The sequence below is a fragment of the Sorghum bicolor genome, chromosome 5 (genome assembly GCF_000003195.3).
Source record: "Sorghum bicolor cultivar BTx623 chromosome 5, Sorghum_bicolor_NCBIv3, whole genome shotgun sequence".
In the NCBI taxonomy this organism is placed as follows: domain Eukaryota; kingdom Viridiplantae; phylum Streptophyta; class Magnoliopsida; order Poales; family Poaceae; genus Sorghum; species Sorghum bicolor.
This window is the reverse complement of record NC_012874.2, coordinates 68879867-68891908: the sequence shown is the minus strand read 5'-3', so window position 1 is coordinate 68891908 and position 12042 is coordinate 68879867. Positions and strand designations below refer to the sequence as shown.

The window sequence follows — 12042 nt, the reverse complement described above, 5'->3', positions numbered from 1 at the left end:
AAAGGATTCGCTTCCAAACTTCAACTAGATGAAATTTGACCTAGCATAAACACATCCCCAAGAAATCATCGCCTACCCGAACTCCGGGAAAATCAGATCATAGCTATGAACGAAAATGGAAAAAAACTCAAGAACACAGTACAGGCAAAAATTTGGAATACCGGAGGACAACTGGAGCATTTAGGCCTCCATTCCCCTCAAAAATTCAGATGCTTACACGAAAACTAGAAAGCAGGAGAATGAGCATGGGGAGAGAGGTGAGGGAGATGGGGGACTCCCAGGTATATTACACATTACCTAATTGCCTCTGAATATTTTTAAGCAAACTAGCTATCCATAGGGACATTTTGGTCTAACTCGACATACCTAGATCCGACGGCTACCGCGCCCTTCGTGAGGTAGCTTAGCCTCGACGTTAACTCCTCGATGCCACCACGTGTTGTCCGTTCCTCGGAACCTTCGCCGGGTTTTGAGGCCCAAACCTACGAAAACCACCACGAGTAGCGTATTCCATATGCTTCCCTCGCCACTCGACACGTGTCACCGCCGTCCTCGACCGGCCGGCCCGCCAAGTCCTCTTGAGCCTCGTTCGACTCGCATGTCCGCCGTCTTGAGTCTTGACTTGGTCAACACGGTCACTCCCATGTACACTTGCACTCATTGATGTTAGGTGTCAGCCACCGCGATTCGTCACCCGGCCTCCTGGTCCTCAGTCCAAGCCTCACGTCCGCCCTTCACCGCTCTAGGTCCATCGGCATGGCACGTCTCTACTTGACCTTCTCCTCGCCATAGACCACCGCCTCTGAGCTCCACGCCTGTACACCACAAGGCAAGAGACATGTCGCACACCCAACTCATGCTAGAGGTTAGTAACCAACTCAACCTAGGTCGTGGATCACGTTGATAATCACTCATCACAAATCGAACCACAAGGGCATATGTAACGAATTAGCCACACATTGCTGGACCATGCAAGCTTATAATTTGTACAATTAACAACTCGTTTGGGCACATTGTAGCAAGTGATCAACTTTCTGCTTTAAATTAGTCCTACTATAAAAGGAAAGAAAGGCAGGCCTTTACTATTTTCCAAGAGCTAGCTCCAAATAAACAAGTTATTGAGATGCTTATTATACAATGGTTATTCTGTTCATCCAACATAAGAACGTATTCTGTTCATCAAACAAAGATTGTACAATGGTTATTATATTATTGAAGTACTATATCATAATTACGGCTAATAAGGCCTGAAAAAAATCTCAAAAATTCAAAGTTAATTATCATGATGCAGAGGCTGCTATAAAAGGAAAGTACAAATGAAAGAGGGAGACAAGACAGTGCTCATAAAGTGGAATGTTTCGGTGGTAAACAAAAGGCAAAAGCCGAAGATGACACATTTCTGAGCAAGCCAGGCATATGCGCTAGGTGACTGACTCGCAAGCAAAGCAAAGAAGCTGGTTCTGGCAAAGTGCAGCAGCTAGCTGCACGTATAAAGCCTTTGCTTCAGCGGTAATCCAAGCATCTATGCATGCTATGGTCCTGACGTTGGTGGTTGCTTTGCCTTGTTGGATGATGGCGGCAATAATGGCCTCCTATTACTTGCTCCAACCCCCATGGCATCTTGTTCCTTGCTCTATAGCCATTCACCAGCGTCCATGTCCATACATCGGATCAACACCATCTTAGAGGCTAACCTTTTACCGAGATAAGCAGCTGCATGCTTGCATGATCTGTTCCCAACAACGAAACTGCCATTGATCGGCCTATAGCTGGAGTAGAGGGAGAGAAGAACCAAAGGAGGAGGAGGAAATGGCCGGGGCGGCACAGGGGGCGGTGGACTCGCTCCTCGGTCGGCTGACATCCATGCTCCTTGACGAGGCTCAGCTGCTGGGCGGCCTCCGCGGCGATGTGGAGTTCATCAGGGACGAGATGGAGACCATGAACGGCCTGCTCCGTCACCTCACGGATGCCCACCACCGCAACCACTTGGTGCGGGCATGGATGAAGCAGGTCGTCGGCCTCGCTCGGGACTGCGAGGGCAACGTCGAGATCTATCTCCACCATGTCGCCGCCGATCACCATTCGGGAAACTGCCTCCTGCGGTACCTGCGTCGGCTCCTCCGGCTGCTGCAAAGCCTCCCTCCCGGCTCGGCACCGGATCGCCACGCGGATCCGGGAGCTCAAGGTCCGGGCACGGGACGTGGGTGACAGGCGGTTGAGGTACGGTGTCACCGTGCCAGCCGATGATTTGGTCTTGCGTGATGACAATGTCTATGACGACGGCAACGACAAACAGTCTCCACAGACGGCTGCAGACCAGGAGGAAGATCTTCGGAGACGCGCTCTTCTACGTGATGCTGCTGCTGAACCTCCACTACTCAATGCTGAGGAGGTGGTAAGAAGAGGCATCGATTCTCTGACGAAGTGGTTGTCCATGGAACCAGCAACGACAGTAGATGGTGCGCCGCCGCCACAAGTGAGGATTTTCAGTATTTTAGGGACAGAATTGGCGTCTGCAGTTGCAACGAGAGTGTACAAGCAGCATTCGTCTGTGGCCTCCTCCATATTCAGTTGCAAGGCCTCGTCCCAGTCCCAGTGCTACAAAGGTGATGTAGGAAGGGTACTTGCCGAGATACTGGAACAAGTAGGAGGTGTTCAACTTCAACCTGGCCAAAAAGAATACAAGGTAACAAACCAAGTAGCAGGGATGATAGTCCACGAGGACAGGGAGAAGCGACTCATCAGTGAAATTCAGGAGCGTCTTAAAGGCAAGCGCTTCTTGATCAAATTAGATTCTACTTGGGTTTCCATCAACGAATGGAAGTGCGTAATAGAAGCTCTGTTACAAGCTGCTGATGGGTGCCTCCCTGGTAGCGCCATAATAATGACAACAGAGAACTATGACCTGGCCCAGTCGTCTTCTCCCTACAAAATCATCATCGCTATGGGTACAAAATATGAATATGAATATGAGTTCTACATGGACCAAGCACAACAGCTGGGTCTCTTTGGTGGAGAATACTGTCGTCACTTCTTTAGAGTATTATTCGAGTACGACACCTTTGCAATGAAGACATTCCTGCATCTGCTCTATGTAAATCCAAATAAGACACTAGACGACCTGGAGAAGTATATAAAGTCTATTTCCGAGTGCGTAAGCCGGAACAGAAGCATTTCCAGGCAAGTGCTACTGTGGTGCTACTACGAGTTGCCGAGCAAGTACAGGAGCTGCTTGCTGTACCTCACTGTTTTCCCAGAAGGCCACGTCATCAGGAGTACGAGCTTGGCTAGAAGATGGGTTGCCGAGGGCTTGATCACTGCTACTACCACAAGTACTCCAACTGATGATGAAGTACGGAGTAGTTCAATGGATGAAGCCGAGCATTACCTGGATGTGCTTTTTACTGCAGGGTTTGTGTCTCCTGTTGAAATCGGTGCTGCAAACAACATCAAGAGCTGTACAGTACATCGTCAAGTCCGAGAGTTCATCGCCAGGGTAGCTACGGATGTGAACTATGTGGACTCCAGCCTACCGCCACATCTGGCTCGCTACCTATCCATTCACAACAGAATAGGGTTCAAAAAATTTCTTTCAGATGGTGACAACAAAGATATTGCAGCTTATCTTCCATCTTTGTCTGTGTCTCCTCAATGGCAGCTGTTGAGAGTGCTGGACTTAGAGGGTTGCAAAGGCTTGAATAAGAAGATTCTGAAAAGCATCTGCAAGATACTATTGCTCAAGTATTTGAGCCTCAGGAATACTGATGTCACACGACTACCGAAGCAAATCAAGGATCTCCAGTGCTTGGAGACACTTGATATCAGGCAGACAAAGGTACGGATTTTCGCCAAAAAGGCTATTGTGCTTCCACTTCTGAAACATTTTCTTGCCGGTGACAAGATCTCTGTAAGCAACGAAGCTACGGAATTTTCAGCAGTGGATATGCCTCTCAGCATTTGCAGAATGAAGAACTTGGAGATATTGTCCCATGTCGAAGTCACCGACAGCGCTGTTGAGCTATCTGGGATCGCTGAGCTGTTGAGACTAAGGAAACTTGGTATAGCTCTTCGTGGTAAAAATGCCAAGCTTAGCGATCTGTTCCGCCAAATTGAGCAGCTGCATAGAAGCCTCCGTTCCTTGTCAGTCCGGCTTGACCAACCAGCTGCTAGTGAGAATCATGGTGATTTGACCCCTCCAAAGTTTATTGAAAGCCTAAACATTAGTGGCCTCACTAGTGGCCTTCCTCACATGATTCAACAGCTCCATCATCTTGCCAACTTAACCCTGACCAAGGCTCAATTGAAGGAAGATGATCTGAGTACCATTGGTAGGCTCCATGGCTTGCACTGCCTCAGGCTTCTGCACCAATCATACATACAAAGTGAGCTCTCCTTCAAGAAAGGAGAATTCCAGACACTCAAGTTTCTGCACGTCGGAACAACTGACGTCACCAACATTACCTTTGTCACTTGTGGGTCAGCTCCAAAGCTCGAGAGGATCATTTGGTCTTTTCCCACAACTGCATGCGTGTCTGGACTCGACCACCTTCCTGAGCTTAGGGAGTTTGTGCTCAATGGTGACTGCAACCCAGATCAAGTGAGAAAAGAAATCGAGAGGCATGGGAATCTTCCTGTTTTCAAGCATAATCCAAATGTTCAGAAGCAAGAAGACATAGCTGCAGCATCAACCTCATCCTCATCAGCACTATGATGAGTTCAATCATTTCCTGTTCGTCAACTCGAAGCTCACTTGGGTATGTCTCATTTAATTTCCTTGAATAAACATGCAGCTGATGGGAAAGCCCTGGCCATCCCCGTTCAGCCTCATGCATCAGTTTGCACTGCAGGTGTGAGGTGTTCGTATCTTTTCAGTTATTTGTCTGCCTGTATGTCGTTCTCGGTCTCTTGACTAGAAACCCTTTTATCTTGTTGTTGCTTTTCTGTGAACAAGTGTGCCAGTTCGTGTGTATGTGTGCGAATTGATGTATCTCTGTTCTTTCAGTTGTGTGAGATGATTTACAACTAGTGGCCTTGTTATGCACTACTCTGCACAAGACTAGAACAGCTGTGTACTTTAGTGCCTTTTGGGTTGTACTGTATCTCGCAACTGTTGGAACATGTGGACTATGTATATCTTTCCCATGAAAATGGTGAAACAAATGGTGGAATGCCTCGGTAATTGACTAGTTTACATGTAAGGATGTCAATGGGTTGATACTGATACTGATACTGAAATACAAGAGTAAGTTGCTTTCAATAGAATTCCTGTAGGGGTGTAAACCCCTCCAGCTTCGTCAAAAAAAAAAAAAATACAAGAGTAAGTTGCTATAGTATTCTGCTACTTCTTACCTGTATGTAACGGGATTTAATACAGCGACATGTAGAGTTGAGTAGCAAGCACCGAGCCTTCCTCGAATCGCCAACAATTACACAGCCGCCATTATAACCGCCATCCTGCTATACTACTTATCCTTGGCGAGCCCTCTCTGCCGTCCGTCGTCCGCCGCTGCTAGGGAATATGTCAGCAGTCATGTATATATCTGCGTCAGTACACAAGCACCAAACATAAACAACTCTAACATTTGTTCGATGACATGAACAAACCTGTGTGTCCTATGATGTGTAAGAATAGTACACAAGCACCAAACATAAGAAGCAACTCTAACACACTAGGGCATAGAAGAAATAAAAATGGGAATCATATTTAAATATATTGATCTAAATTAAATTAATTATGTGTCATTTGGATTTTATTTTGTCTGGTATGTTGCGGCTGCACTTCTTATATGCTCAATGGACAAATATTACCTACCATATTTTCTTCTGTGAACAACGGAAAACATATTGATAACAACGATGGATTTGGTAAATCGATCTCAGTAAGTCCATCTCTTGTCCAGTGGCGGATCTAGGAACCGACTAAAAGAGGGGCTAAATAATACAAGACTAGAAATCTATCTAGCCGCAGAATAATAGATATAAAAAAGATTAGCATCGAGCGCTCAAACAATACATAGAACAATGAGGATAGAAAAGTACCAAATAAAGAGAGCCTTCCATAACCCCAAAAAATCACATGTCTTCAGTCTTGAAAAATTCACACCTTGGACCCCCATGCTCAAAGCTTGATAAATCTTTTCAGCGTAATACTTTTCCATTCTAGCGGTCTAGCCTTTTATCCCCTACATTTGAAATTTGCAAAGTAAAATGCAGTTATTAGAAACTATGTATGAAATCAAACAAAACTAAGGCATCTGTCATCTGTATTCACTATTCAGTATGTATTCAGCAGCGCCTGGGGACTGGGGGCTCTCACCGTGACTGCTGCGGGTGCTGCCTGCTGGAGACCTGCAGCAGTGGAGTCTGGAGCCAAACTGCAGAGGGGTGAGGGCTCAGGGGAGTCAGAGCTGGGCGGCTTGGCTGGGTGGCGGTGGTCGCCGGCTCGGCGAGGCCGTGGGGCGGCGGGGGCAGGCAGGGCAGGGGCCGGTCCCCATGCCAGATCTGAGGCCTCGTTTAGTTCCACCCAAAAATTTAAAAGATTTCAAGATTTTTTGTCAAATCGAATCTTACGGCATATGTATAGAACATTAAATATAGATTAAAAATAACTAATTACACAGTTTGTCTGTAATTTACGAGATAAATCTACAGTATCCAAATCTAAAAAAAATAGATCTAAACAAGTCCCGAGTAAAAAACCAAGGATGCGAGCTGGATCAGTCATCACCAAAGATCTGGGATTCGACTGAAATACTCGTCACATCGTATCCCAAGTCTATTCATCCTATACGTAAAAATTAGATCTAAACAAGTCCCGAGCAAAAAACCAAGGAACAACGACGTAGAACGCAACTATATTTTCTGTTTAACAAACAAAAGTTGCTGCCTATCAAGAGGCCGCAACAACCAACGACCCTCCAGAAACCGGCAAGATGTACAACACCGATGAGTTCCCGTGCGTATAATACAAGACCTCACTGTTACAAAGTTATACTGGTACACTAAAATTGAAATGTACAATGAATATCCCAGCTAATTAATCATTCCTTACAACAAATATTTTCCGAAAAACAATTATTACTATAAATATATGTCGTGGCATTCCTATCGCATCGTATAGCTATCAAGAAAAGACAGCAACTGAGAATAGAGAAGTATGCAAGATCGAAATATGTCGTGAAAAGTTCTCCAAGCACACAAGAGAGAAAAACAACAAAAGTCACCAACAAATACTTTGCATTATTGTCTCGTACTGGAGTGATGAATTGACGGCGTTTCCTCAACGCAACGAATGGGGCTCAAGCTGCTGTGGTGGGAGGCGGAGGGGGATGGGAAGTTGGGAACAGAGAGAGGAGCAGCCACTACACCACAACACCAGATTTGGCGTTGGATGATCTGACGCTGAAAGTCGCTACAACGTCATGCGGCCTGACGCTAAAAACATATAGCGTCAGACTTCTGCAGACGCAGTAAGTGCTGACGCTAAAAACATATAGCGTCAGACCAGACTTTTAGCGTCAGATAGTCTGTTGCTGTGTAATTTTTTAGCGTCAAATAGTCTCATGGCAATGTTTAGTGTCAGACACTCCTTGGCCAAACATATACCGTCAGATCATCCAATGATCTACATATATATAGCGTCAGATTGTTCAATGGCACAATTTAAATATTAAAAAAATAAAAATTGAAAATATTTAGCACATCAAACCCACATGAGCGAAAGTTTTTATGCCGGTGTTAAGGATGGAGATTTCAACTCGCATATTGAGAAAACTGAAGGATTCGCTGTACATGTTTGAGGTGAGAGAGGAATGCATTTAGGCCTTGTTTAGTTTGTAAAATTTTTTGTTTTTGGGTACTGTAGCATTTTGTTTTTATTTGATAAATATTGTCTAATCACGGAGTAACTAGGCTCAAAAGATTCATCTTACAAATTACAGGTAAACCGTGTGGTTAGTTTTTATTTTTGTCTAAATTTAATGCTCCATACATACGACTAAAGATTCGATGTGACGGGAAATCTTGAAAATTTTTGCGAACTAAACAAGACCTTATATTCAAGCACAAGAGACTGCGTGAGGGGAACATCGCGCACTATGTTGGCAGGCCTGGTGACGATGGCCTTCTCGGACGTGGCACTACACATCCACTGTAATGTCACGCTAGCGAGAGTGACGTGGCAAGGTTTTTCACGTTGAAAACATCATCCAATGTGGCATGTCTTGCCGCGCCAATATATGTAGCATGACTGTGCATTATTTGGTCACGCTAGCGAGACTACAAAGTTTAAAATAGCGGGCTATTGAAAATAGCGGCAACTTTTTTTCAACAGCTATGCAGCTATAGCGGTGCTATAGCGGCGCTATGACAGATAGCGTTTTCATAAAAAATACATGAAAAACACGAGTAATTGATAAAAAAGACATGGTAAATATGAATTTTGATGAATAAAAATATGTTTTTATAAGTCTAGGTAACATTACTAAGTACTAATGTGACATTATAGCATGGTTTATGAAAACTTCATTGTTCAAAATACCAAATTAGTTGTAACTGATAAATGATAATCTAGTCTAAGAGGGAGTTTTGAGAGTCAGACTAAGAAAATTTATAATAGCGGCGCTATAGCGCGTAATAGCGGTGAAATTTATCATAGCAAATGTAACTTAGCGGCGTTATAGCGTGTAATAGCGGTGAAAGTTGTAATAGCGGAAAAAATACAAATAGCTTAGCGGCAGGCCTGTCCAGCAGCTATAGCGCCGCTATAGCCCGCTATCTTTTTCTATGCGAGACTAGCGTGACCGAAAAACTTAAATCTGTAAAAACAAATTTAGATGTGATGGCGCGACCAAAAAGATTAGAATTGTAAAAAAAATTAGATACGATTATAATTATTATATTAAATAAAAAAAGATTAAAATATAAAAATGATCCGACATGAACAGCTAGCGTTATCGATTTAAAAAAAACATCTCCAACCAGGCCACATGCTCTATCCCAAAAATCATCTCTTTGTCTTGTGTTGCCTAAAATGCTTGTCCCACGTGGGTGAAGAAAACCACTGAGTACTGAATAGCGCATCCAAGATGCGTTCTGCTTTGATCTTCAAGCATCGATCCTGATCTCATACCTGGCATTATCGTTTTCTGTGGTAGTGTTTCTTTCTGCTATATATCACGCCTTCAGCAATCCATCTCCTGTACAAGCCTGTGTTAGTTTTACTAGCTAGGCTTATCTAGAAAACAAACCAAACACATCTATATGGTCCTGCACGATGATAGATACGTAGACACAGGAAGCAGAACAAGAGCACTCTTTATTTCTATTAATTAGCAGTGCTTTTTTTTGTTGTAATCTAGTGAATTTTAGGTTTCGTCCCTAGACAAGTTAGGATTGACATAAAGTAGATGAACGAGCATCAGCAACGCAAAGGCATCCGGACAGCACCTTCCTAAGACATTCCTTACGGGTTCAAATTTGTTGGCAAGAGCCAGATGCTCCGCGCTGGAATTAATTAAGAACCAGCAAGGACTTCTCTGTTCTGGGCTGGAGTCTTGGCTCTTTACTTTCGATCCCATTCGGATTTCGTGTCGCAGCTGCTAGCGATGGGCACACTGTTCGGTGTGCAGTGCAGATGCTGTCGGGGGTGCTCGCCGGCATATGGCGAGTGACCATGCTATTTCAGCATGGACTCGTGCTCTAGATTTTTATACATCTTTGGACACATAGAGTGTGTTTGGTTCTCTGTACTAGAGCTTAGCCAGGCTTATGTAATACAAGTTGGGCTTGTTTGGATGCCTGCTTGGCCTGTTAGCCAGACTACCGCAAGCCAGATTGGGGGATTTGGATGGCTTCCTTGAAACGGCTGATTCGGCCGTTCTCTCGAAGCCTGGCTTGTGCTCGCGATGTGGATGAGTTCGCTCACCTTCTCCTTACCCTACCGGCCACCACGCCTCCACCGCATCCTGCTGCTCGAGCTCAACGCCTCCACCCGCATCCCATCGCCAAGTTCGTCGGAGCCACCCGTATCCCGCTGCTATCTCCACGCTCGCTACGCTGCTCGTTGGGCCTCGGCATGGATCTATGCCGCCTCCGCCTCCTCTCGATGGCAGAGAACCAGTTCACGGGCGTCGTGCCAGCCTCCCTCGTGGGGCTCCCTGACCTCCACACACTCAACCTCGGGGTAACCGCCTCGACGGTGCCGTACCGCCCGAGCTGCTCTTGTCCGACTCGCCTAGCCTCAAGGTTCTCATCCTCGCCAACAACAGCGGGATCTCCGGGGAGATTCTCGATGGGTTCGCAAGCTCCAGGCTGTTCCACGTCGACCTCGCGAGGAGCTCCGGCCGCACCCCATCCACTGCCTCCGCGCGCCAGCAGGAGGCCTCGTCCACGTCCGCGTCCGTGCCACCATGCCCGAGGACGTTCTTCCGGTCCCTCTCCGTGGGCGGCTCACCTCCTCCTCCTGGCGCATCTTTCTCGATGGCGAGGAGCTCCCAGGAGGTGTGTGGCCCTACTTCCTCAACTGCGGGTGGAGCTCCAGAAGCTCCCAGGCCTCACCCTCCCAGCTATCGCCGGGGCGAGCTCACGTTGCTACTGATCCTCGCCGCTGCTAGGGTGGGCGCGCTGCTCCCCCACGCCGCCAGGAGGGCGAGTCGCTCCCCCACGCCACCAGGGCCTCATCTGGCTTGAAGGCCACACAGCTTGCCCAAGTCCCCCGGCCCTGGCTCCATCTCCCCCTCTCCAGATCCACCGTCAGTGTTCATGGGCAGAGGTGCTGCAGTCACGACCATGGCAAAAGGCTAGAGGAGCAGCACAACCATGGACGACTATGGGAACTCCACCGCGCAATCCTCACCGTTATCGTCATCTTCGAGCTTAGCATCGGTCCAGGTTCCGACCACTCGCCGAGCATGCCCACCACTTGTTCGATCAAGGTCCTCAAAGGGGTAAACATACCACTTAAAGGAAGAGGTGATTATATGCAAACTAGAACATGCAACCAAACACACTGATTCGTAGCCAGACTTAGCTAATACAGGTAACCAAACATGTGCTGCTTGCATTGACTAAAGCTGGCTAAAGTTGGCCTGTCTTGGTTTTGCTAGTTAGGCTTGTCTAGAAAATGAACCAAACACTCGGCACAACAATTTCTTAGGTCGGTCCACTATGTTTGTTGCGGTCTACTATTTCTCAGAGAGTCCCATCTAAACAACTAGACCAAATCAAGAAGCACATCCGATCCTATTTCCCAGCAGCAGCGGATGGCGCTGTGGGCTCGGCAGGGATAATGCGCCGGAGCAAGAGGTGGAGCTAGCTAGCGAACGGCGGAGGACCGAACAACTTGATGTGGTCTGGACGCGACCCTGAGGCGGCGGCGACTAAAGGGGTCCCTGTGCTGGCGATTCAAAAAAAGGCTTTGGCGCCTGCTCCGCAGACTCAACTCAACACGCCGCTTATTACATCCATCTACATATATGGGTAAGTAGCACCAGATAGTGGCAAGAAATGACCTAGGGCGAACTTATTATATGAAATTTTGACTAACCAATGACAACATGCATGTTAAGGCCATAAAACCGCCAATAAAAACCAACATTAGTTTTTAATATCAGAATTATCAATAGTACATGTTTTTATGGAGAAATACGGTATAGAACCTGTCAATTTTGAAGCTGTTATTTGAACCACTTAGATCAGCCACAATAAATATAGACTAAGCAATTCATATGAGTAGCTTTTGTGTCAGTGGACAATAACGAGAGCCTTGGCACGAGGAGGGGGCGCGGGCAGCCAGCTGCGAGCCACGCCGCTGCGGGAAGCGAGCGGCCACAGGAGCTCCGGTCGGCTAGGGCTCTGGGGCAGCGGGGCCCGGTCGCTGGGCGCCTAGGGAATGGCCGAACTGAATCCAAGGATGGTGAGGGCGACTCGGTGAACGCGAGCAGTGAAGCCATGGTGGTGTGTCATTCTTTGTTCATGTTGGGAGCTAGAACCGTGGAGCGGCACAATGGAAATGGTCGTGGCCCAATCTCAAGAGGAAGGCCC

The 12042-nt window shown here is 46.7% G+C and overlaps 1 protein-coding gene across 1 annotated transcript; it reads left to right on the top strand.

The window, feature by feature from the left end:
- Positions 2063-4711, top strand: LOC8082060 (putative disease resistance protein At1g59780). The gene has a single exon (XM_021462170.1). The coding sequence runs from the start codon at positions 2063-2065 to the stop codon at positions 4709-4711; it is 2649 nt and encodes an 882-aa protein (XP_021317845.1).